This window comes from Melanostigma gelatinosum, assembly GCF_949748355.1.
Source record: "Melanostigma gelatinosum genome assembly, chromosome: 7".
Taxonomy (NCBI): domain Eukaryota; kingdom Metazoa; phylum Chordata; class Actinopteri; order Perciformes; family Zoarcidae; genus Melanostigma; species Melanostigma gelatinosum.
Genome location: NC_136640.1, coordinates 6,922,897 through 6,944,722, shown reverse-complemented (window position 1 = coordinate 6,944,722; position 21,826 = coordinate 6,922,897). Strand labels below are relative to the sequence as shown.

Genomic DNA, 21,826 nt, shown 5'->3' with positions numbered 1-21,826 from the left:
CTATGGGGTTTCACCCAGGTGGAAGCCCCCTTAATGTACTCAACATGACCCCTCACCTGACTACGACGAGAGTTCGCTCTTGATGCAGGTGAACAGTAAAGTGTGTATCTTCTGAAGATGAGATCAGGCAAAGTCAAACAGAAAGATGAGATGAATTTAACTCATCAAAGTAGTAAACATAGTTAAAAAAACAGTTTCCTCACAAGGTCTATTTAGTCGCTATTCTGGAGCTTTTGCGAGTCATACAATCAACAGCCCTTGAAGTTTGCTCAGCTGTGATTGATAGACGTTCACATTTCTTCTCAGCATGTTAACAACTTCTCATCCATGTTGGCTTAAAAATGTAGATTGCAAAAGTTCATTCCTGACTTTGAAAAGCAGTTGTTTGTAAAAACAACCTCACTTCACGCTTCATTCAGTAGCTGCTGTGAAGCTTTTGGGCTCATAAATGGTGCAACTTGGTACAAGGGTTTTCTTGTGTCACTCTACCACAAGTTCCTCTTGTTGATCACACTAATATTAGTTTGGCATGTAGAGGCATCTAATGTAGATGTGTGTTTCACTGACCATTGGGCTCGTGGTCATTGCAAAAATGTGAGTGAAAGCAATTTAAAATCTCCCCATGAGTCCTGTGTAACATTTCAGATTTATTCACATCTAATTAAACTCTATATCTTCCCTTCAACAATTTCTACATTGTAATAATTTTTTATTGTTATGTATATTTAAAAAAAATAGTGTTACTGCATGTTTGATCCTGTGGCGCACACAATACAGCCCTCTGCACAAACCACGACTGATTGTTGACTGAGCTGAAACGTGCAGGTGTTAGAGGACGTGTATATGAGGGGGATTACATGGAGGTTAAGCTTCTTCATCACAATAGCTGAAAGTTTCCATCTCAGGTGGCACACAAACAGCTTAGCGTGACACAGTTGTCAGCAGCATAATATCAGGAATTGAATTGTAGAGCTGCGCACATTCACAAGTGGGTCAAAAATGATGGCGTCCTCCCAAAGCTGATCCTATTTAGACGAGAACAGGGCGGCCTCGTTTTGGGGGTTGTGCACACTGGCTTAGTGTTCATTTGTCATGTCAAACAATGAACTTGTTTGATTGGTTTGATGCAGCATGTGAATACTTCTGATCAAATATCAAAAAGTATCCGACACAGAGTTTAAAACAGAAAGACTGGAGATTAGATCTGTCTTTCAACTGAAATTTCATAAGAGTAAGCCAGATTTAACAGATTGTGTCATTGCACCAGGCCTCTGAATGACAACAAACCATGATTGGTACTTATAGCAGGAGGACAGACAGTGAGACACAGTGGGAAGAGGAGAGGGGGATAAAGGAGGATTCGTACAGATCCTCAGTCCTTCGTAATCCCTCGTCGGCTTTTCTGGAGACCACAAACAGATTTGAAGTTGGATGTGGGCACAGGCTGCATGTAACTGAAACATGTGACGACTTTACAGACACTGTGGACCCAACATAAGTCTGCTAAAGGGAAAACGATCGGGGCTTTAAAGGAAACAGAGCCGACTATGATGTTTGGTGAAAATAGTGGCTGAGAGATGACATAAAAGGTCCCCAAAAGCTTCCGCTATGAGGCGCACAGCCCTTTCATAGAAAACCGGATGGATTCATTTCATCCAGTGCCAGTCACTCACTGTCCAACTGAGGACCTCTGCTGTGCTGTGGAACGCTTATAAGAGTGAGAGACACAAGGCCATGTACGCAGTCAGTTGGCTGAATTTTGGCGGTTTTCCACGTAGTTAGCTGTCAGTCACAGATTTGGGGGGTTTGTTGTATTATTCTACGAGGCAAAAATCCTTCACTTCACATCCAAGGATATAATGGTGTGGAAGATATTAGTGGTTTCAAGTTTTCACAAGAATATGATGAAATATTTTGTACTGAACTATGGTGGACCTTTGTTTCTAAAAGAACAAAATATTTTACCACGGCAGGCTTTATATTGGCAAAAGGAGGAGAATGTCTGTTGTGGCTTTGTTTCCTCTGCAGATACATGGAGCAGATGAGCGGAGATCCAAACTGTGAAGACATGCAAAGGAGGGACCAAAGATTATCGTTCCAGGTACGTTCCATCATCACACCGTGACCGGACTGTGACCAAACAGGTGTTGCAACACAATCGGGTTGAATTTATCACACCAAGATAATACAATAGCTTCGGATAAAATGTCAACAGGTTTGTCACAAAATTCTGGACAGTAGTGAAACCCATGAGACACAAAAAAGTACAGTATTGCGTGTGTGTGTGTGTGTGTGTGTGAGATAAAGAGATGTCTGTAAGATAAGGCAATATGAGAGTGGTCAAAACTGATTTAAAAACGATTAAAACAAATACAGTATCAATGTATTTTTGCCGTAAACTAAACTTACTTTCATTCTGACTTTTCTGCTCAATTCTCAGTAAGCTCTCTCGCCTTTTCCTCCAGATCTTCCCTGACCCCGTTGAGGTTGTCCCGGACCCAGAAATCACCTTGAACAGGCTGGAGCTCCACCATGTGAAGGAGCGTCTCCCCTCCATCGTGGTGGAACCCACGGAGGTGAGCGAGGTGGAGAGCGGAGAGCTGCGCTGGCCTCCGGAGAACACGGACATGCAGGAAGACGAGGAGGACCTGTTCTTGGAGCAGTGCACCCCCCCTGCAAACATCGCTGACTGGGGAGAAGAGGAGGCGGAAGAGGAGACAGCGGTTACACTGAACGAGCAGCATGGCTTGACACTCATTGGTCAGTTGGACATCTTATCATACTCCCTGCTTTACACTCTGATGATTAGAAAGATACTCTTTTTAAACATCCTAATGCTCTGCTTGCATGCCTTTAATTTGGTAGAAAGCTTTGGTTTCAAAAGCTTTAAGCAGAAGTCATGACTGTTGAGCAAAAAAAGCATGAACAAAAAGCCACTGTCAGCAGCACTTGATTTTGGTTTCTGACTCATTTGACAATATATTTTGAATGGAAAAACCAACCCACTACCGTCGATGATCACACAGAGTGACCACTTATACCACACCACGCTTCTCTAATTTTTGGTGTGAAAATGTGTGTGTGTGTGTGTGTGTTGGAGTGAACTACTACACAGACTTGATGCCGCTGAGAAACTCCTATTTCATGGCAACCAAAACCAAATAACTAGCACTGTATTACAGGAGATCATCACACAGAGTCAGCATTTCCAGGGTGCCTTGCTTCTCTCATTTTGGGACAAAAAGAAAAGTGTGTGTGATAATATTAGATTATTATGCATCTTATCTCATCTTATCTTAAATACCGAGCAACACCCTATGTTCTCGATGCTGAGCGCTCAAAACCCTGATCGGAGTGACTGCGGCTCTGTGTGGGAGTTCGTGCTGAAAATGCGAGGTGTGCACTGTTTTGTGCACTGTGCAGTAACACCAAAACTCTGATGTGAATTGTTTGAAGACATAGGATAAAGACGGTGTCCTTTTTTTCCCCTGCAGACCTTCAGTCAGATGCATTTAGAGATGACACCCCCACCCTTCCACCGAGCAGCGCTCCAGCCCTCAACTGACTTCACCTCGGAAACCCAGTGAGGAAACATTCTGCTGACGACAACTGTGAGAAAACAACCCAGAGTTCGACAGTGACAGACGATGCAAAAGATTGAGCTGAAAGCCAATGTTGATGAAGAGGAAAACACAAGTATCAAAATATGTTTTAGATGTCAAACACCGATAAACAGCTGCACGCCGACTCTGAGATTTATATCCACATTAATATGAATATGGATACATGGCAACATGCGTGAGAACAGACACACAGAAACACAAACACACATTCTCACACACACAAAATGTGGTTGGTGATGGTGGTGGAAGACTGTGTTTGCTGTTTTATTTTCTACTTCTAAAAACACTTTTGCTGACCGTATAACTTTATGTGTCATTTCCCGTCTTATTTCCTAATTCTTAATCACTGATGTCATGGGCTAAAAGGGAACATCCTGCTTACCAATTTTCTTTAGTTTGTGCTTTGTTCATTTTTACTTCATCTCTGTACCTTATTTAACATATTGCTCATAGTCATCATTTTGACCCCACGGGTGGCTTTTGGGGACATTTACTTGGTTATAGCTTCAGTATAATATTTATTAGGCGCTGCTCTGGTCACTTGCTGCTGTCCTGAATCTGTGGAGCATTTCGAAATGACCATCCGTTGGTTATAATTTGTCATCGTGCTTTATGTGACTAATGTTGGGATGTTAAAATCAGCAATTTCCACAATGTTACCAAAATCACCGGTCATAGACTTTGCTTCTTTTTGGCGGACAGGAGTGGACATTCAGTTTGTTGTCAGCAATGTTGAACCAAAAAAAAAAGATCTGCTTTTCAGTAACAGTTGTAGACACCATTGAGAATTGTAGTTGTGTTATAATACTCTCATTTGTGTTTAGGCCGATCTGTGAATAACTTGTATATGTGGAAAATTAGTTGTTATTACAAAATGACAATTATGAATTTGTCAATAAAGTATTTTGTCCCACTAATGCGTAAAATTATTTTTTGTTGCTGAGGGTTTGAATCACGTTTTATTTAAAAAGCAAATTCGACCGAATAAATCCACGAATAATTGTCCTTGAATCTAAATTACAAAATAATTCATGTGAAATGTGTAAATTGTATTGGAAACTATCTCCAAACTCTTACAGACTGAATAATGTTTGCTCTTGTGTCAGTCAATTTTATTCTAACTGGATACGTTCTTCTGAAGTGTCACAACAACAAGATGTCATGAAGGCCTATATAAGAAACATAAAGATATAAAAAGCGTGAATAAACACAAATAAAACCACATTGTTTGCTTAAATTCAACTGTTTCCAGAAGATGTCCCAGTTCATATTTTTAGTTGGGATATTGTGCAAGTGTGTGTGCGTGTGTTAAGGGTGTGTGTGGGGGTATAAAACCCTGTCGAAAGCAGAACGGCTTCACAACTTCCTGTCAGCAGTGAAGCTGCAACAGACTACTGCAATTGTAAGTTGGAAAACAAATGCATATTTTTAAGTTTTAAATGCTTCTGTTATATTGTGACTAGATTTTACATAAGATAATTCAACTAATAAGCTCGAATGTATCATCAGTTATGATTGTGTGGGGCTAATTGATGGACTTATCTGTAGTTTCACACACACTGAAAGATAATATTTGTTTTACACCAAAATAAATCATGTTGTCCATCTATTTATAATGATGATTTCAGTATGAAAAAATGTTTTTGTAATGCTTGACAATCTTTCCATTTACAGCTTTAGCCATGTATTTCTCTGATGACTACAATTTCACCAATTTGTCGGACTATGGCACACTGCCCGATTTTACCGACAATATGACACCCAAGATTCAACCGATCCAGATCGGGGCTCTGGTCTTCTACGGCCTGGTGTTCCTGCTGGGTGTCCCCGGTAATGCTGTGGTGGTGTGGGTGACGGGGTTCTGCATGCCCCGCTCTGTCACCTCCATCTGGTTCCTCAACCTCGCGCTGGTCGATCTCCTGTGCTGCCTCTCCCTCCCTCTGCTCATGATCCCTCTGGCCCATGACGACCACTGGCACTTTGGGCCGCTGGCCTGCACGTTAGTCAAAAGCCTGTTTCACCTGGTGATGTACTGCAGCGTCCTGCAGCTGGTTCTGATCAGTGTGGATCGCTGGATGCTGGTCAGCAGACCCATCTGGTGTCAGAACAACAGGCGACCCAAGCAGGCCGCCTGCGGGTGTGTGGCCGTGTGGTGCTTGGCCCTGGTGGGCAGCATCCCCCAGTTCGTCTACACCAAGCAGATCGAAGCGGGTGAAGACAAGCGCGAGTGCGTGACGGTGTACACTACACTCAGCGCCTGGCTCGTCACGTCTTACCGCTTCCTGGTGGGATTCATCCTCCCCTTCGTGGTGATCGTGGTCTGTCACTTGGTGGTGTACAACAGAGCGCAGAGCGGACTGTCCAGGGGTCGGAAGCGCTCCAAGCGCACGCTGAGGGTCATCATCACCGTGGTGCTGAGCTTCTTCCTGTGTTGGCTCCCACTGCACACTTTGGACTTCCTCATATTGACGGTCCCTCGGAGTTCTGATCACAGCCCCAGACTTTACCTGGCACAAGTCTTGGCACTGTGCCTGGCGTACTTCAACAGTTGCCTCAACCCGCTGCTCTATGTGTGTCTGGGCCGGGGCTTCAAGGATAGCATGAACCGCTCCCTGCGCAACATGATGCACTTCATCAGCGAGGACCCTATGACCAAGGTGAGCATCACCAATAACGACACCAAGAGCTCGAGCAACGGAAAGGAGATGACCAAAATCTGATGTTGTGTCGACTTTGATGCACTTTTTCAACCTCCTCACTGAGCGACCTCTTCTCATCCTAAACACTGTGTTCAGAATTGACTTTTTTGACACAAATACACTCCATCTGAAGAACTAACTTCAACATTTGAACGCGAGAGCACATCGACCCTGCTGTTTCACAAGCTATTGTGAGGTTTGCTAATGCAGTTGAATGAAATGCAAAGATCGTGTCATGATTGCCTCAAGATTGAAAATCAGGAAGTATTTTGCCAATCTGCAATATTTCCTGTGGAAACTCATGCCTCACGCAACAATGACACTTTCTTATTTCTGCTGCTTGAACGTGTTTGAAGGCATTTCTGTTATAAATGATCTGATCTTTGTATTGCTTTTTGTTTCGTATAATTCAAGTTATTTGTTACTCATAATGAATTGTTATTGTGTAATACTTACCGGTATAAGACACAGCCATGTCCCCTTGTGTAACAGTCTACTGTGCATAGACCACAAGAGGGAGCTACACTCTAAATCTCTGACGCTCAATGACCAAAGTGCACAGAGTTGCATAATGGCTCCTGGGTGGAGTACAAAGTGTGTCAGACCCTAAAAACAAAAAGGACAATTTAGAGATGTTTGCAGGTTTGTCAAATAAATTCAGTTCAGACAAATGCTCCACTTAGCACGTCTACAGAACATTAAATGTGGATCTTGTTGTACCAGGGCGATTAAAGAACAAACAAAACAATAAAAATATGTGTTAAAGTACCAAAATGAAGAGGAAAAAGCCTTTATTTACAAACTACATTCATTCCAAACAAGGCCACGTGATGGTATATACAGAAACACACAATTACAACAGTGTCCAATTCTGTGTCAATATGTTTGAATTAATATGTGCACTTCTACATACTGTATGTGCGTGCATGCATGTACACCGGTCCCTTACTACGGCCTCTACTGAACCCACTCCTTACTCACAGACCTGTTGATGCTCATTGGTCCCTGCAGCACAGTTTACAAAGAGGCAGAGCTGAGTACCTGTGAACAATATGGACATTCCCTGCTCAGAGATTAACAAGCAGACCGTCAATTTTGAGCCTGTGGGAGAACCAAATGTAAACATAGATTTGTTCTATTACACATTTGTTCACTCCTGCACAGATGAGAGATTTATTTCCCCGATAGGACGCAGGCTAACTGCAAGACAAATCCTCACTGTGAAGCTTCAGGTTTTACCACACACTGGATGTTTTTAGTGGTGTAGTTTCAGAATGATAACCGAATAATTCCTGGAATGAAATATGTAATCTAATACCGATTTGTGGGAAAATAGAGACAGTGTTCGAATGGTACACTCCAGTTAATCCTAATTAACCGGTAACTACAACCTTTCACTCAGTGCAGAGCAAGTCCTTGCAAAATTTTAGCATAAACTTTCCAATAATTAATGAATAATCTATTACTAATTATTTGGGTTTAAATTGAGCTGTTGCCCCAGATTAGTACCACATTTCACAGTTCTTTCCAGGAAACGTCGAAGGAAATTAGTGGGAAATTTTGGACCCGTCAAATAGAGTGAAGTTACCCATATTTCTTAAAGAAAGTCAGTGCCATAAATTATTTCTATTTAATTTCTAGAGATCTGGTGTTTAGCAAGACGTGAAGCTTTTGACAATGTACCCATTAGTTGTGTAGACTCACACTGTATGACCAATTAACCACACATCTATGATTAATTAACGACAAGGCCAACAGGCATCAGGACTGACACACTGGCAGCATATTCAGTCACTTCAGTGTGGGCCATGTCAACGCAGTGTAACTATGCATCACACCAATTATCATCAATTAGAGCAGGGTAATGGCCATGAGTCTGGTGTCTGATGGCTGTCAACTACGATATCAATTCAACCGGATGATCTCTAGCAGATCTTTAATCATGCCCATTAATGTAAATGTCTCTCACTACAAACATACTGAAATTAGAGGTAGGTAGCGTGTCAAAACTGGATCGGTTAGTTAACAAATGATCGGTGACCAAAAGTAGCAGGCACACAAGTGTTGCTCTGACAATGGCTTTCACAACACAGTAAAAAAGTTCATGGGTTTAAAACAGATGTGAGCATTTCCTCAAACAGTGGTCATGACTTTGAGGGACCCCGAGCGGAATCTGAGGATCTTCTTTTTGAGAGCATGAGAGGCTTTGATTTTGACAAAGGCTTTTGGTTGAGAGGGGGCGTTGGCGGCTGCCTGTGGTGACGGCGAGGATGAGGAGGAGGTAGAAGCAAGGCGTGGCGGCAGCTGCTGGGGCCACACAAGACCCCCGCTCTCGTCGGAGTCACTGGACAGCGAGCTGGAGGCCGGGGAATACACCTCGCTCATGCTGGACTCGGACTCGGCGGGGGCGGCGCCAGCGCCAGCGTAGCCCCCCTCTCCATGACAGAGAGGGGCTTTCTCCTGGAAGTCGGGGTGCCAGCGCTGGGTGTGCTGCTGCTGCTGCTGGTAGTTCTGGTGTTGGGACTGGGGGCAAGAATGGCCGTGGCGAACTTTACGTGGTGGTCGTCGATGTGACTGCCCTGCTACGGCCTCCCCTTCGTCCTGGCTGAGCTCCAGGTTGGAGCACCAACGCCGGCTCCCGTTGTCGCTGTTGATGCCCGCTTGCTGTCCAGCGACTTGGCCTTGGTTCTGAGCAAGATCCCCTCTGCCTTGGTGCCTCTCGGTGGTGCTGTACCTGCGCTCAGGCAACACTCGCTGGCCCAGGAGGCTGTTTTCAGACTGGGATCGATTGGTTTTACTGCTTGATTTCTTGGCTCTCTGTCGCTCATTGTGGCTCTTCTTCGAAGTTCTGGACTTTTGGTGGTCAGGAGAGGTGACAACATGGTTGGGCTTAGGCTGCTCTGGGTTGTAGTGTCTGGGGGAGCGCACTGGGGCATGGCAGGCATGCCCAGGGATATAATGAGCACTTACTAAATTGTGCTTGTGATGAATAGGGAGTTGTGGATGTAAGTAATGCTGGGGGGATGGGGGTTCACAATAAAGGTCAAGAGCCCCAACACCACAGTTGGGGTCCAGGGAGGGCAGAGGTGATTGTAGCCTCTCGGCCAGGGAGTGTGGCCTGGACTGGGGGTAGGGCAGAGCAAGATAACAGTCCTCCTCCAAAGATGGGGCCTCTCCTCCACAGGCCTCCCCCTCTTGCGGGTCACAACCCCAGCCCTGGCCCTTAGGGTTTGCTGAAAGGTCAACGTGGGGCTGAAAGTGGGGGTCAGGAAAGTGTTGCTCTGTGGTCAGAGAAGGAGTTCTCCGGTGTAGGGAGCTGTGTCCGGAGGCACCGCAGTACGGGGGCTCGGGGCACAGGGTGGTGCGAGGCTGACACGGCCGCGGCGCGAGGGTATGACGCTGGATGAGACTGAGGATGTAACCCTCTACCCTCAAAGCCTGCTGGTAGTCCTCCTCTGTGAGCTGATCCTCTGCAGGCTGTTGCTGCCAGGCTCCGCTGGTGTCCCACTGCCACGAGTCCGCCGCCGCGCCTTCCTCTGCGATGCCCTCCAGAGGCGGGTAAGGGGCAGAGAAAGAGCGGGGTAGGGTGGTCCGTATGGCTGCCACATCCAGTTCTCCATTCATTATTAGGGGGTCTCCTAATAACAGACAACACTATAGTTGTAGGTCAGGGTGCAGGGGCATAATTATTATACCACATACAAAAAAGACAATCTATGAATTAGACATGAGCAACAGTGCATGATGCAGAAACTTCACTTCAGAATGCAACGTCAGTAGTTATTCTCCAAGATGTCAGGGACTCAATGCTTTGTTTCACATCTCATCTATGCCTTGGTGCCGATTTAAACACATGTTTTCATTTAATGAATGATTCAATCTAATAAAACAGTGCGTTTGTATGCATCTGTCTCAGCTGTGGTGGTTGCAGCTTGTTCTTTTCACCGCATTTCCTGACTATCGGGCTTCGAACAACCTATATGTCAGCAATGACAATAAATCCATACTAAAAATAAATCAGTTGCTGCATCGATGTTTTTTAACGTCTATGGATTATTTGCAAGACGATAGATACCAGATAAGGATAACACATCTGCCATCTTCTCTTGATGTTGGAAAAAGGAGAAGAAGAGACGAATACATGCTCTGATTCTAACGGTTGACAATGCAAAGAGTAGAATTATACACAACAATGTGTGTTGCTTCACTTACACATCGACCTAGAATACTTTTTGTGTAGTTGTGTACCTCGGCCTTTCCAGATCTGCTACTTTTTCTTACCCACAGACTTTGGCCTGTCGTTGGTGTAAACCCAGGAGGAGACTGCCTCCGTTGGCTCTGTGGAACAAGATCTTCCTTTAGGCGATGGACCCTCACTCGACTCATAGAAACCTTGGAAACACAATGAGAGAAAGAGAGAGTGGATGACTATCCCCTTTATTATACAATTCACTGATCGTTCCAGATCTCTAAAACATGCTTCTTGATGCAGGCATGTGTAAATATGCCACAAAATATTACAAGCAACTGGAGCATGAACGAATAAGAGGAGAAATAACATGACAAACTCATTACAAGCGTATATCAAAATGCAAAGAGACAAAGAAACACGAGTTTCCTGGCGTAGATTATGTTCACAAAAAAATTGAAAAAACAAAAGTGCACATTTAGAAAGGCGGTGAACTGCATGTAAGGGGTGTGATAACAGAAAAGGTTTATAACTGTGGAAGTACCAGAACTCGGCCGACTGTCGCCTGCGTCTCCTTGAGCGCCATCATGGCAGCCATCGTCAGTGTCGATCCTCAGATCTCCCACCTGCTGTTCCAGCGCCTGCATCAGGCCCCATGGGGAACTCTGAAGAGCACTCTGAAACATAACACACACACACACACACACACACACACACACACACACACACACACACACACACACACACACACACACACACACACACACACACACACACACACACACAGTTTTCTTAACTTCTTGTTGTCTGCAAGAGGAAACAATCAGTGATTTCATCAACAAAGCAAGAAGTTCCTCACAATAAAATTACTGGTTTGCAGAAACGCTAATGACGACGCACAGCTGTGCCTCCTTCATTATAAACTCTGAAATTTCAACGCAAGGGTTTTATATTATGGGTGGATGGGTTGTATTTGAATAAAGGTAATCATTTTTAATAAATTGTGTGTAAAATAGACAATAATTTAGCAAGCAGACGTTGCATTATTTTTATCAACAACTGCAATTATAACCATTTATATGAGAAACAGTCACTTCATATCCAAAGATGGACATTTCAATCTGATGAAAGAAAGATAATCCATGTAATTATGGTGTTTGTACAATAACAACAACCCAAACGAGCAAAAACACAAAATGCCACAACTCAGATGTGGATTCTCCTTCACTAGTCACTAAAATAGAACTGCGGACATCGCAGGTCATCACTGCGCATCCATATCTGTCACCGGGCTCTCAGAAGCAGTGAGTCAGAACATGAATAATTCAAGGTCTGTAAAGGGTAGGGGGAGGGTCTTTCATGTGATCACATGCTGTCCAGATATGCAGACAAAAGTGCTTGCTCACACTGCTAACATAGACAGAGTAAAAAAACACAAGAACAGAGAAACACACACACACACACACACACACACACACACACACACACACACACACACACACACACACACACACACACACACCACAGTAAAATTGGACATTGTCGTTCAGCCTGCCAGACAATTTGCGCCGGTCTCATGTCGACATCATTTGACACATGTACTGACATCTATAGGCACTTGCACGCAAGGTTGTCCACATGGATTGGACAGACACACACACACACACACACTCACTCTACAATGTAACGATTTATGTTATGGTACGTATATTTTGTTCCCATTTTGTCACCAAAAGGAAGGTGAGACACCACAATGTGATTGTTCAGATTGATGTCCCAACAAGGTATGTAAAACACACACACACACGACTCCACAATGTAATGATTTATTATGATAATGGTACGTGCTTTTTGTCACCAAAAGGAAGGCGAGACACCACAATGTGACTGTGTTATAAGATTGATGTCCCCACAAGATATGTAAAACACACACACACACACACAATTTTCTCGGAGGCGATACTGTTGACACTGGAGGCTCATTAAGAGACTTCATTACCAGAAGATTGAGCATGTCCTCGCAACAAGGCGACACTTTTTACATTACAAACCTGCTATGATGGAGCACCGCAGACGACTGTTACAGTCTTCTGCGCTCCCTGAGCCCTGTCTTTGTACATTTGTGTGTCTGCGTCAATAAAACGCTGTAGAAATGAAGAAACGGTTCTGTGGTGTGCAAATGTGCAAAACAGCTGTTGAGAAATGATCAAAAAGCAGCGTTAGTCATAGAGAGCCCTTTTGGCCGTGCTTATGGCACGGCTCTAGGGGCGGGCCGCCCACCGATTTGGTCCAGGAGGAAATATCTTAACGACTGTTTGATGGATTTCCATTAATTAAAAAAAAAAAGAAATCCATGGTGCCCAGAGGATAACGTCTGCTCACTATGGTAACCCCCTGACCTTTCCTCTGGTGGCACCATGAGGCCAATATTTCTTTTTTTGTGACACCAACCAATTAAAAGGGGAAACATCCATCAGGTCTGTGTGAATGTGGCTTAGAAGAAGATACGGTTGAACATGTTATTTGTCACTGCTAGAAGTTTGAAACACAGAGAAAAGCTAAAGAAGGAATTTGAGAATTTGTGGGGTGGGAGTATTGAATCTAACGAATGTGTTTCGCATTGAGGAAGCTAAATATAAAGCTTTGTTTGAGAAAAAGAAGAAGAGTCTTGACAACTATGAGATGGATAACCGTGTAATTTGGTGCAGGCTTCCATTTGTCACATTTCTATACCAAATAACAGTTACATAACTCCTTCATCCTTCATAGCTCAAACTTAAGAAAACAAAGCATGACTTTGTCTCTCGCCGCATGATTTATCTCCTCAAAACTGTAATTCGTCTGGAGAAAAACAATCCCAGACGACAGGAAACCAGGTCTGGACGACCGCTCAGAGGGATCTTTTGGTCAATGCGCCAATCAGTGCTTGAGCGCCGACTCCTTTGTCCCGCAGACTAAATGCGGTCATGATGCGAATGCTGTTGAGGGGCAATTGACCCAAGCTAACCTATGCTGCCCGCACAACCTCTTCACCCCAAACACTGCCATCTCTTTTGTCCACACAAGAGCGCTTGTTGTCTTACTATAAACAAAGCATGAGCATCACTACAGCAATATGGTTTTGTGAGACAGAAACGAAGAGTGCGGAGCTTTGTACAGAGAAATAGCTGGGAGGAGGGGAGACTATTGGAAATCAATTAATCAATGATGGAAATGAACATGATTGATTGCTTGCCGCCTCTTTGTGGCCATGCCCACAAATGCACACTCCGCAGAAGCCATGGAGCTGGTTTATTAAATTATAATGGTGCAGAAAACAAACCAAGCAAACACAACATTTAGTGGTGTGGCTTTGGAGAAGGTTCATACTGTAGTAGGGACCATTTTGCAAACAGGGCTTTTGATTGCACTCGATTATTAATGGTCTCACACGGGTTTCCTTGACACTCTGCACACTGTATCGTTACTGTTTTACTGCGTCCCCTGCTCCAGGCTGGTGGGGGGTTGGGGGAGACAGAGGACACTGCAGACAGACTCACCTAGCCGTTAAGACGTTACACACTGGGTGTACAGCACATCAGGACCACCTGCTCCTTCAATAAAATAAATACTGACCAGCTGCAGCAGGTGAATCCAGGACCACATAATGTATGACTGTCGACTAATTTCACAGGTTACATATTCAGCCAGTGTGTAGATGAAAAATGAGACAGTTTGACACAAGAATCCCGAGGCCAAGGAGAAAACAAGCTTTTGATTGTGCAAGAGAAGGGCAGTGTAGAGACATTGCATTTCTGCCATCTTAAAAAACAAAAAAAGCCATGCTCTGGACCTTGGCTGTTGAAAAGAGGCTTTTAATCTGTAGAAGAGACCTCTAACGAGTCCCAGGTTGAAGGGGTTTGAAACGGTGACGCCAGCCCAGGATATAAAAATACACAGAACAGGACACATGAGGCATGGAGCAGCACAGCTGGACCCTCTATAATTGAAGCAATGTTGTGACTGGCTCCACACAGAGAAGGCTGTTGGAGGCCGGATACACACACCCACCCACCCGCCCACACACACACACACACACGCGCACACGCACACACACACACCATGCCACTGCATGACTAAACTACTGACCCCTTCCTTCTTCAAATAGACACGCACCTCATAAATGCTTTATTTTAATACAGTGAAGTTGAATGATGAATTCTAATTCGACAGAAGTCGACACAGCGGTGCACGCGGTGTTTACATAAGCGCAGTGGACGGCATTCATTAGCAGGCTCTGACTCCGTCGTACGTGCCCCGAGGCTTGGGGAGGGCGGCAGGGTGGGTTGACTATGAATGGAGTCTCTTAAGAGACTTGCACCAGGCCATGCTCATGTGTGGGACCAGCACAGAGTCCACCTCATGGCGTGTCTGTAGACAGAATGTTTGCAAATGTCTGTCTGGATGTGTATATTCATACATGTTCAGAAACTCATTTGCATGTTCAGTTATGTGTACAAATAAGCTAAATAACGCGCAGACATTTGGGTTCCCTTTTTTCATCTTTGTGTTCAATTTGAGGTTTCTAAAAATCAAACGGCCATCCACACACAGATGTATGTCACACACTCATCCACAATTCATGCATTCTTTTCCACTCTCTTCAAACACGCTCGGCAGGGAGGTCAGAGCTTCATGCTTTCCCAGCTGCTGTCTGGTGCCCCACAGCTGTCAACACCACACACTGTATCCAGGAGAAAAAGGCCCCTCAGCGCTGTCTGGAGCCACATTCATGTTCAAGGCAGCCACGTGCACGCGCACGCACTGGCAGCCCCACGGGTCTGTTGTTTCCGTGTCACACCGTGAACTGGAGAATTTTGGAGACTTAAGATGAGATTGGGCATTTGGCTCGGACGCAGCTGGTGACCTGATATGAAGAGTCAATTTGAGACTTCAATAAGAGTAAAAAAAAAAAAAAAGTATTCCCAGAGGATTACCCCGTGTAATTACTCACACGCTTGGATGAGCACAACAGTTAATAAACATCGATTCGCAGACGCGTTGCGCAGAAAATGAAAACGGGAACATACGCAGCCCCGTGGGGGGACGGGGACGGGGACGGGGGGGGGGGGGACGGGGGACGGGGGGGGGACGGACGCGTGTCACTCCTTCACTGGCTTTGGAGATGTGCTTGCTTCCCGTCAATATATGGATGAGACGCCAGACTGAAATGCGCTGACAGCTCCACCAACACCAGGGGAGAGGAATTCACCAGATAGATGCGGGTGCGCACTGGAAAGACTTGACCCTCACACATACCATGCATATTTCAAATTGGTTTCAAAATAAAATTAGTCTTTCTTTTCCATTGGAATTATTAAAAAAAACAGTCCACACACGCCCGGATGAGCAATCATTCAGGCCAAAATGAATCACAGTGGCCATATTATGCCATAGCCGACTGACGGCAGGGCACAAGGTCCACGAGCCTTATCCTCTCACTGGGCCTCGGTCGGAATCATTAGTATTCTGCTCCATACGCGCCTATTGTTAGACCCCCGGCGGAGGAGCAGGAGGGAGGAAAGAAGGAGGTGTGAAGAGGAGGCGGCTGCTTTAATTTCTTTTTCACCCTCTTTAATAATGGCTTCCTATTGTGGCAATGTTGAGACAGCGGGCTGCGCGAGAGCAGCGGCCGAACACAAACGAAACTCCCAGACCCAAAAACGAAACTTAAAGCAGCATAACGAGGAATAAAAGAAAAATACAGACCATAAAAAAACAACATAATTTACAGTGCTGGGCTCATTGGTGCATGGCACTTTCCAGTGCGAGATGGTTATGCTGTTACCCAAAGTTGCATTTTTCTGAGGTAACCCAGTTTTTAATTATCACGTTAACCATGGGAACACATTTTTTCGCAACTTCGCTCGAGCTCGACACGAGAAAAGCCACCTCATCAATGATTTGGAAGATTTCTTATGACATAAAAATGTTAGCAGCAACAGCAACATACAAGCGGGAGATATAATTCATCCCTTTATGATCTGCAGAGCGCACACATAAGAGCGTGTTAAGTAGTAAAAGCTACAAAAGTCCGTGATGAGGGAACAATGGGCCATTAAATAGTGGGTCTGTGCTACAAACGGCGGGCGCTCCACCCCCTGATTTCGTTACCCACAGGCATAAATCTCAGCCCAAAGCACAGAAACGCATTACATCCTTTCAAACAGAGGGCCTATTAATCAAGTTGAGCAACTTTTTTTTTTTGCAGAGAGGTCACCTCGACACAAAGGGCGCTGCCCAGACCAAGAGTCCATGTAACGGTCAAGCGGATTACAATTAGGATACGCTGCAAAGGCTGTTGGATATTTTAAAACTATCGGACTATGGGTAGCCTACGTGGGGTTTTCAACACGGGGTGGGGTGATGTGCTGCGAGTCCGCTGGAATCCAAACACGCAGTAAAAAGACGCTCGAACTTCTTACCAGCTGGCGCCTCAGTGTCAAGTTTTCCTGGCCCCAGCTGCTGAAACACGCCAGCTCTCCTCTGGAGCGGTCCTCGAGCAAAGGGTCCCCCAGAGCCAGCGCCCCCAGCACCAGGCACTCCTGCCGCTGCTTGCGGAGCTCCAGCTCACACAGCCCGGTCAGACTGGCCTCCAGGCGCTCCTTGGTCCGACTGCGCTCCACAGTCACCGGGAACGAGAAAGCGCGATGCATGGCCCCCAAAATCCCAGACTTATATGCACAATAAAAGCAAATTCCTCAACCCTCCCACCCCAACCTTATTCAGCGCTCTCTAATTGGCCCAGATTTACGAGGGCATTCGCTGGCTATAAAGGGCCATGCTGCATCCCAATTCCTTGCGATAGTATATGGCAGCTTTGGAGCTATACATTTTTCTATTTCGCAGCTGTCAAACGCAGCACGGAGCCCCGCCCTCTGCGACCAGCCACGGAGAGAGAAAAAGTGGGAGTCATCCTCCCCTCTTCGCAAACCCAATCTCAGCTTTCATTGGACGCGAGGGGCCGTGGGATTGCTGCGCGTGACGTTGTCCCATCCCCCTTAATTCATTACAGTGACGCGTCGGCCTAACCCCTCTCCCCATCCTGGTCCGGGACGAATGGACCGCTTCAGGGGACGGCTATTTCTGGGTGCGTAGTGATAGACTGGGGTTTTGGTATCCTGAAACGACTTAAAGCCATTCTAGCAAGAAAGTAAAGAGTACAGCAATAATCAGATAAACTGGTGAAAGAAGCCGTAACAATGGATGGCAATAGCCTTTATGTCAGGGCGTAGTATAAACACACAGATGCTGTAAATGCAAGACATTGTGAAACGCAGTGAATGGGTTAATGGGACTGTGGTACGTCACTGTGATCCTAATCTATAGATCTGTATCAGCTATTTGTGTTTTGTTTTTAGAAAAACGGTATGTTGTTACCTCATTCTCCCATCGGGAATCAAGTTATCAATCCGTCTCCGTCTCGCTGCACGCCTCCGGGATGCTGGAGAATGTTGAACACATTCATGTTTGGAAAATTCAAAAACATCTGGAAAAAAACGTGTTTTTTTTTTAAAGTCAGTGGCATATCCCATTTCATATGTTACTGTGCCAATTTGTGTGTCTTTAAGCAGCTTCTCCTCGAAGAACTAGCATCTGAAATGGTCTCTCCAAAACAAAGAACAAAGCATAGGCTAAGTTAAGACAGTTAAGTAAAAAAGTGAGAATTTTGTTGTGGTATCTTTATGGAAAGAAACAACAGTTTTAGTAAAAGTCTTAATTTTGTCCATATGCATCCCAGTTGTTTCAGTCTCATGCTCTTTAGGATCGAAGACTGGCATCGTAGCTTTCACGTGCATTCACTCGCTGAGTCTGTACAACAGAGACAGTGGTAATTAAAAAGTAATTTATGCAACAGTAATTAAAGTGAGACAACAAAGGGGCCATAGAAACGACACATAGGAACTGCTGTGACTATACAGTAGGTTACGTATGAGCAGCACCCAAAATAACAATGCTTTCAATAGCTTACATCAATATTTTAAAGTCTGTTGGGTTTATTTTATGTTTTTAAAGTTCATCCTGGTGCCTCATGCAATCTTCCTCTGTACTACACGGGGACGTCTCCTGAGGCCAAACATATGGGTCGTTAAGGAGAACAACTTAAATATGTTAAAATTATGAAATGAGTGTGATGTGTCAAAATAAAGTATAAAAAAAAGTCTCCAAAAATTGCAACACTATTTGTATATTATATATATTTTTCATTCATTTTTATTTCATTCAATCTCTACTTCACATGAACCAGAAAGCCACTTTTATCTTCAGTCTCTATGAGGCAAAGTCATCAGCAAGTCAAAACCTACGCGCAGCGCAGGTTGGATTCTTTTGTCAGTGTGTGTGTGTGTGTGTGTGTGTGTGTGTGTGTGTGTGAATGTCCGTGTACACTGCAGATATACACAACATATACTTACAGTATATTCCATCTCATGTAGCAATTTCACTAACAGTCTCTCTGGAGATCAGAACATTTTCTAAAATAAAAAAACAAAAAACAACAGACAGTAGAATTCTTTTTGAACAGAACTACACCAGTACATATTTTTTGAAGCCACACTCGAAGAGGAGCGTTTGATCAGTGGTCATTTTCAGCAGGTTGTGTGTGCGATTCCAAATCGTGGAGTGTTAACCGATGCCGTTAGCTAGTGCTGCTGTGTTCTATGTCTCGCTGGCTCTGTCACAAGCAAAATGCCAATTAATACAGTCAATGAAGAACACAACTCATTAGTTGTCAGTGACTAAACACGGCGGCATCCAGCACTCTCAGGTCACCTCGGGTCCACAGCAGCAGCAAAATAAATCATACAATCATTCGTGTAGCGCAGATAACTGTGAAGACAGGTGTTACCTGTGAGTGGTTGTCGCTCCGATTACTTAAAGCCAAATTTGTCAATAAGAAACAAGGGAATGACGAAGGTAAGCAACATATTTAATTTGCATAATTGTTACGATTGAAGGCTCGAGTGAAGATCTAAATTGGACTGAGGAGGATGAGCGCTTTACCGCAGTTCAATATTAAAATGCGTCGGTCCATATAAACGGTTTCACTGAGCCTTGACAGGGAAATAAAATTCCAGTGTCCCAAGATTGAAATCAAGTCAACAAAACCAGAACTGGGGAGCACAACCAGCTTAATCAAGTATTTACCATGTCTCGTTCAAAACAGTATGAGAATGTTTGCCATTTTTAAAACCAAAAAACATAATTCAAGCATCTGGAAAGAAAAATAAAAATCCATTTCATCATACACTTTGAAAAACAAACACTTTAAAGCATTTCAATCACACTTTCATATATATGACATTTCTGTACCTTCACATACATAAAGCATAGCTTCAATATAATCTTTCAGTGTCATCAGGGTTGTGAAAGTGATTTCTATAAAACAGAAAACATTTCCACTAACATTCAGGTCTCAAGGTTCCCAAGCGTGATCATTACTCAGTGCCTTCTTCAAATGTAATATTCACTCACACACACACACACACACACACACACACACACACACACACACACACACACACACACACACACACACACACACACACACACACACACACACACACACACACACACACACACACACACACACACACACACACACACACACAGCAGGGGTCCAATCCTGAAGCTTTTCTGCTGCTCTCATTAAGTCAGCCAGTAACACGCCATGCAGGCACAAAGTAAAGATACAATTCCCTCATACAAATCACTCATTTTGCCCTGCACTGATATAGACAAGTAAGTGTGTCGGCCTCAGATTGGGCTTTGAGATGTGACATTGAAAGAGATTTGCATGTTGAATTGAATTACGCACAACTATTCTAATCGGGCAGAAGGAATCTGTGGGCAATGACAAACCAGCAGGGTTAAAATCAAGCCGGACCTTCTCAGGAGTTTGGAAAGTTGTCGATCCGCAGTGTGATTGTCAAATGAACTAAAACAGAACGTTTCCTCAGCCATGCAATCACTTCCAAACTAAACGGCTGCCATTTCTTTCTTTCATTCTTCACCTGAAAAAGGCCTTAAAGTGCTTCACTTTCGCTCTCTTTTTTTATAAACACAATTGTTTTTCTTATTTGGAAGTGTTTTCATCACTAAAGTCTGTCAGCTATCAGTGGTCTCTGTTGAGATGCTCTTTGCCGCACCAAACCCAGTTAAAACAACATGATCATTCGTGGAGTCTTTCTTTTGGTTCAATTGAGTTGCGTAAAGTTCATTTTCATGCTTCAAAGACAGACAGATGTATAATATGGGATGAAGTAGGTGCTTTTATAGGAATAGTTTGACAGTTTTGGAAAAACGCTTATTTGCTTTTTTGCCGAGAGTTATACGAGAAGATTGATGCCATTCTAATGTACGCAAGCAACACATAAAGCTACAGCTCGGAGATGGTTAGCTTATCATACACAATGAAAGAAAGAGGAAACAGCTAGCCTGGCTAGTCTGGACCATAACTCAGCTGTTAGCTAAGCTAACTGGCGGCTAGACAGTCGAGCCAGGAGAAGGTTGCTTGAGCATGAAGACTGGAAACAGGAGGAAACCGCTTGCTAAGCTAAGCTAAGCTAAGCTAAGCGGCTTCTGGCTGTAGCTTCATATTTAGCGTACAGACATGAGAGTGGCATCAATCTTCACCTAAACCTTTGGCAAGGAAGTGAATTTGAAAACTCTAAAACTATTCCTTTCACGAAAGAGTCATCAAGCCACCAATGTGGTGACGGGAACAAAGAGTTGCTCATAGAGGGCAAATGAAGGGTTCATCTCCAAAATGTGATATATCCATTTACAAGAAAAAGATCATCAAGTTCATCTTCAAATTTAGGTGATCAATTCTGTCTCCTGCTTTTTGTAAACCGTGGATTCAAGCTACTTAGTATGTGTCAAACACTGCCATGAATTGTCGAAGCAATCCATCCTTGTGTAAAAGTAGGTGTGACTTTGTCTTCAAATGTTGGATATGTGATCTTGGAACAAAACTCTTCAATTGTAAACGGTACCCTGGTGGGGCTAATGCAAGGCAGCATCCAAACGCATTAGCATTAAAAAAAGGCAGTCTGGCTGCAGGAGCCAGAAAAGAAAAAATAAGAAACATACAAGTGTGGAATGGTAAAAATGTCACACTTTACACCAACACACTTGTGCATACACGCACGCATGCATGCACTCACACACACACACACACACACACTCGCTCTCTCGCACTCACACACACACGCGCGCGAATATAATCGCGCAAATGCAGAATCATACTTGCACACTCGACATGTCACAGACAT

At 44.2% G+C, this 21,826-nt stretch overlaps 3 protein-coding genes across 3 annotated transcripts; 2 read left to right on the top strand and 1 right to left on the bottom strand.

The window, feature by feature from the left end:
• Positions 1-2,050: 2,050 nt before the first annotated feature.
• On the top strand, positions 2,051-4,150 carry lbhl (LBH regulator of WNT signaling pathway, like). Its single transcript, XM_079272252.1, has 3 exons — positions 2,051-2,101; positions 2,466-2,760; positions 3,495-4,150. The coding sequence occupies exons 1-3, from the start codon at positions 2,069-2,071 to the stop codon at positions 3,563-3,565; spliced, it is 399 nt and encodes a 132-aa protein (XP_079128378.1). The 5' UTR covers positions 2,051-2,068; the 3' UTR covers positions 3,566-4,150.
• Positions 4,151-4,976: 826 nt separating this feature from the next.
• c5ar1 (complement C5a receptor 1) lies at positions 4,977-7,043 on the top strand. Its single transcript, XM_079272433.1, has 2 exons — positions 4,977-5,025; positions 5,298-7,043. The coding sequence occupies exon 2, from the start codon at positions 5,306-5,308 to the stop codon at positions 6,341-6,343; it is 1,038 nt and encodes a 345-aa protein (XP_079128559.1). The 5' UTR covers positions 4,977-5,025; positions 5,298-5,305; the 3' UTR covers positions 6,344-7,043.
• Positions 7,044-7,096: 53 nt separating this feature from the next.
• On the bottom strand, positions 7,097-17,364 carry LOC306780058 (dapper homolog 3-like). The gene is made up of 4 exons (XM_079272251.1): positions 16,976-17,364; positions 11,056-11,188; positions 10,604-10,714; positions 7,097-9,960 (listed from the first exon to the last, which is right to left on the bottom strand). Exons 1-4 carry the CDS (start codon positions 17,204-17,206, stop codon positions 8,456-8,458), a joined length of 1,980 nt encoding a protein of 659 aa, XP_079128377.1. The 5' UTR covers positions 17,207-17,364; the 3' UTR covers positions 7,097-8,455.
• Positions 17,365-21,826: the final 4,462 nt, after the last annotated feature.

What these genes read in the sequence shown, in the direction of transcription:
- lbhl (XM_079272252.1), top strand. Translation starts at nt 2,069, where the DNA reads ATGCAAAGGAGGGACCAAAGATTATCGTTCCAG. An exon ending in ACCAAAGATTATCGTTCCAG is followed by an intron (nt 2,102 to 2,465) that starts GTACGTTCCATC and finishes CTTTTCCTCCAG; the next exon opens with ATCTTCCCTGACCCCGTTGA. An exon ending in GCATGGCTTGACACTCATTG is followed by an intron (nt 2,761 to 3,494) that starts GTCAGTTGGACA and finishes TTTCCCCTGCAG; the next exon opens with ACCTTCAGTCAGATGCATTT.
- c5ar1 (XM_079272433.1), top strand. Translation starts at nt 5,306, where the DNA reads ATGTATTTCTCTGATGACTACAATTTCACCAATTTGTCGGACTATGGC.
- LOC306780058 (XM_079272251.1), bottom strand. Translation starts at nt 17,206, where the DNA reads ATGCATCGCGCTTTCTCGTTCCCGGTGACTGTGGAGCGCAGTCGGACC. An exon ending in TGACACTGAGGCGCCAGCTG is followed by an intron (nt 11,189 to 16,975) that starts GTAAGAAGTTCG and finishes GTTATGTTTCAG; the next exon opens with AGTGCTCTTCAGAGTTCCCC. An exon ending in CGACAGGCCAAAGTCTGTGG is followed by an intron (nt 9,961 to 10,603) that starts GTAAGAAAAAGT and finishes GTCTGTTATTAG; the next exon opens with GAGACCCCCTAATAATGAAT.